Source organism: Curcuma longa, unplaced genomic scaffold (genome assembly GCF_044706935.1).
Source record: "Curcuma longa cultivar G26 ecotype Majalengka, Jawa Barat unplaced genomic scaffold, ITB_CL_G26_1.1 contig_22016, whole genome shotgun sequence".
In the NCBI taxonomy this organism is placed as follows: Eukaryota; Viridiplantae; Streptophyta; class Magnoliopsida; order Zingiberales; family Zingiberaceae; genus Curcuma; species Curcuma longa.
The window spans coordinates 5,342-9,709 of record NW_027431792.1 but is presented as its reverse complement, the minus strand read 5'-3'; the positions used below and the strand labels follow the sequence as shown (position 1 = coordinate 9,709).

The following is a 4,368-nucleotide window of genomic DNA, read 5'->3' as shown; positions in this document are numbered from 1 at the left end:
GGTGCATGCCCTTGATCTACCAAGTCTTCCTGCTTGGTCCACCTAATTAGGACTTCTTTGCTTGGTCTACTGACTAGGACTTCCTTGCCTAGGCTCAACTAAGATTTTTCTGTGCTACCTGTATACTTAGATCAGCTCGTTAGTTCACCACACAAACTTAACTTGAATCCTTTTTCATTATCAAAATATAAGTTCGATTATCTAGTACTCTCTGCACCAATAAGTTGAGCTAGAAAGAATCGTTATGTAGGTAAAACGGTCGAAGTCAATGTAGCAATAGATTGATGGGCACCATCAGTCGACTATTATGTGGAAATCAATCCCGATCTAAAAGCTATATATAAAAGAAGGATTTCGTGGAGAATTTTGAGACCAATTCTTGAGAGTTATAGAAGAGAGTGTTGTTGTATTTTTATACCTCAAGAGGCAAACCAAAAGCAATAAGCAACGATTAAGGTTAGGCTTCTTTCTGTGTTTATTTCTATTCCTCTTGATATCATCTATATATATTTGTATTTACCTTATATTATTTTCTAAGAGTAAGTGTTATAAAAGGTTTCTCTATCTCTAGAAGATTTTTGAGAAGGAGAAAACTTAGTGAGGGTAACACTAGATTAGGCCATAGAGAATTGAGGATTTTGAATTATGTAAAATCGGTTTGTTGTGCATGTATTCTATTTCGTGTTTGTTTCTTTTATTTTTCACTACTTGTTAACAGTTTGTAAGGAGCACAATGAATGACGACCAAAAACAAAATAAATTATTATTCATCCACTCTAATGACATCATTCCAACAGAATGAATTTTCTTATATTTTAATTAAAGATTTGAAGTTGAAAATAATTGAAATTTGAGAATTGAAAGACAAAAGTAGAAAAGGCATGTAAAAAGAATAAAATGAAGTAAACTATTTATAGAGTTTGTGAATAACAATCAATTTTTCATAGTACAAAAATGATTAAATAATATAAACTATTCAAACCATTTTAAAAAATCATTTCAATGATCAAAGTTGTCGTATACTTCGCAATTCTAATATTAAAAAAAATGATAAATCCTAATAAATCTTATGGTCTCAATCTCTGGGGTAGTCGGTCCGATCCCACGGAAGTTTCCCATCGACTACCAAGATAAATCGAAAAGCGCATACGGCGGCCAATCCAGATGCCCAGCATCCTTTGATTGCGTTCCCCATTTGAAAGAAAATTCTTGCAAATACGCCGTAGTTGGGGATCAAACCGCGAGTCCCTAGGTCACAACCCGGATATCCTACCTTTGCACCATTGTTCGGGGACGCAATTCTAACATTAAAAAGATCACGTGGAATCGCCGATTCGTCATTAATTTTGATCCAAAATTGGAATCAATCAATCTCTGGATAGACCAATTACGATTCAGAATATAACCAGGTTAACAAGTATTCTACTCACCCGGTTAAGATTTTGGGCTAGGTCCTATGATCAGGTATAGAAAATAGTGGACTAATTAGTAGTCGTATTATAAAGGAGAGAAGAGGACGAGGAATAGGAGGGTTATTGTGCTTTATTTGTGATACCTTATTTTGTACATTATCATATTCTGTGCAAAAAAATTTAAACAACCAATATAGCTATTGGAAAAGCATAACAAATATATATTTAATTGAGACCTATTACTAACTAACATCTAGATAATTAAATTAAATGTTATCTAACTTCTATTAGCTTTACAGTTTTTCCGCAATGACAATTCAAACCAACTGTAAAACAATTTTAAAAAATGTCACAGATAATCATTAAAAATGGTTTGCAATGGTTTGTTTTATTTTTGAAAATTGCATGATATCTTACAACTATACTAACACATAACCATTTGATTGTCCATCAAAACACATAAATTTGAAATTGTATTATTCTTCTATCAGTTTATTTTTTTTTAAAAAACAACAACTAACTTTTATTGTTAAAAACATAAGTCTTGACTGGCGCACAAAAGTAGGAATTAATATGTTTATCGTGCTTCTCCTACTCCCCTTGCGAGCGCACCAGTACCATACCGGTTCAGTTGAATCACCAAACGCACTAGGAACAATAGTGAGATTACAAAGGGGAGGACCTTCTCCAAATCCATTAGACAGCTAATCTACCAATTACTTAACTACTCTCCTTCTCATACCTCGGTATAAATCTCCCTCCCCTCATCATCCATGCATCTCATCGCAGCTGTGATCACCCAACGACACACAACACTCTTCTCAGTGCCCTCCACCGAACCGGCCATGGCTTTCCTACGTTACCTCTTTCTCTCCCTCGCCATCTCCTCTCTCCTCCTGCAATCCGCAGCGCAACTCGCCGATACGGAGGAGGAGGTAACCATCGATACCACCGGGACGGCCCCTGTCCCAGCTTCCGAGGTAAGCACAGATACAGCCTCCGTGACAGCCCCTGTCCCAGCTACCGAGGTAAGCACAGATACAGCCTCCGTGCCAGCCCCTTCCTCAGTCGTCGCCGCCGCGCCTGGAACAATCCAGAGGACGACCAAGGAGCAAATCCTTGCGAGTATCCCTCCTAACCCGACAGAGAACACAGTTCCCTTTATCACCTCCCCTTCCGGCAAGTACACCGCTTCTCTCCTCCGCCGTGAGACCGCCCCTGGTGCCGGCGGCTTCGGCAATGATTTCTGCTACATCCAGGTGGTGGATACCAGCACGGGGCACAGCATGTGGGAGTCGCAGTGTGGTCCGGTGAGCTCCGAGAATGCGTGCTCGGTGGTATTCACCGCGTACGGACTGCAGGTGTTCGACGGCAGCAAGACGGTGTGGGACACGGGCGCGGAGTCCGCCGGCGGCAACTACCTTGCCACGCTGGAGCTGGTCGACCAGGGCGATATGCGCATACGCGATAAGGACGGCGAGCTGGCGTGGAAGGCGAGTCAGGACGCGCGCGCCAACCAGAACTGTGGCCTCCCGGGATCTCCGGGGCTCGCTCCCGCCCTGCCTCCGTTTGCTCAGCCCATCGGCGGGAACGACAAGAACCATCCCTTCGGGCAGCCGGCTGGGGCAGGGTCGGTCGTGCCGAGGCCCAACACGGCGTACGGTTCAGGACTGCCGGAGCAGCACACGGTGGACGGGGAGACCCCAGCGTTCGGCTTCAACAGCCAGCCGCTGGTGGACAACTCGCCGTATGACAGTGGGTGCACCGGCGGGACCATCGGCCTTTTGGTCAGAATTGGAGTTTCCCTGTTTATCGCTGCTGCATTGGCTTAAGGATTTAAATCATTCTGCTTCATGCTTCTCATCCTCTAAACTGTGTGCGTGCTAGCTCCATGCTTTACGTGTTGATGTTGTGCTATTATTCTTGTTAATTAGACGACATGTACTCACTCGATGATAATTTCTCTTTGCTTCTTGTTGAAGATAATTTGAAAGTGCTTTCCTTGATAATTCTCATCAAAGCTACTCTGGTTAATTTCAGATCGTTTTAAAATTTTAATGGATTTCCAGGAAGCTCATGCAAAGTTTGAAATCATATATAGACTCAACTTCTTTTCGGACGAGCAGCCCACGAATTAAGGATCAGCGAGTTGACAGTATAATGAAGCGATGTTGGATTTTATTTCTCGTGGGCTTCATAAAAACCAATGATGAGATCTAATGGATGTTTAATCATGGATTTGATTTAATGGATATGAATTATATATGTAAAACAATTATTAAACCGCTTTATGTTATTATTGATGGGTGTTATGGGTTGATACATCTTTGTCAAAGAAACTTAAGGTTTGGCCCAAGTAGAAGCGACCAAACCCAACTCAATGCTCGACTCTGCAACCAATTCGGCTCAGTGCCCAACCCCAAGACCGACCAACTCCGACTTTGTGATCAACTTGGCTCAGTGCTTGACTTTGTGATCAACTTAGTTCAGTGTCCAACTCTACAACCCACTAGGCATAGCGCTTGACTACATGCCCGACTGGCTTTACTCCCGATTGACTCTGGGATATCTTGGACAGAGGTCAACTTCTTAGTCATCTTAGTTTCATCAAGTCTGCACTCCTACTCAAGTAGTTCTACTCCCTCGTTATCATCTCTCTCATTCCATCACTCAGCTAGCCAAACTTCCACCTGAATGACACATGGAATAGTAAAATATTCAACGGTAGATCATCTACCCCATTAATACAGCATGACCTTGAACTGTACTAAGCATGGATGACAGGACCTTTAACTACATGATGATGGGATATTTCCCTCACCATCGACACGACTTCTCCACTGGTGACTCTTATGTAATATCCCTGCTCCTCGCGGGTGTAGGTACGTATACACACACACTTCTCAACACTCTCCATCCTCTGCCTTCACTATTCTTCTTCCTCTTTCGCCGATGA

General features: G+C 42.3%; 1 protein-coding gene across 1 annotated transcript; it reads left to right on the top strand.

Annotated features, from left to right (window-relative positions):
• Positions 1 to 2,218: 2,218 nt before the first annotated feature.
• Positions 2,219 to 3,361, top strand: LOC141817818 (uncharacterized). Its single transcript, XM_074705446.1, has one exon. It carries the CDS (start codon positions 2,258 to 2,260, stop codon positions 3,242 to 3,244), a length of 987 nt encoding a protein of 328 aa, XP_074561547.1. The 5' UTR covers positions 2,219 to 2,257; the 3' UTR covers positions 3,245 to 3,361.
• Positions 3,362 to 4,368: the final 1,007 nt, after the last annotated feature.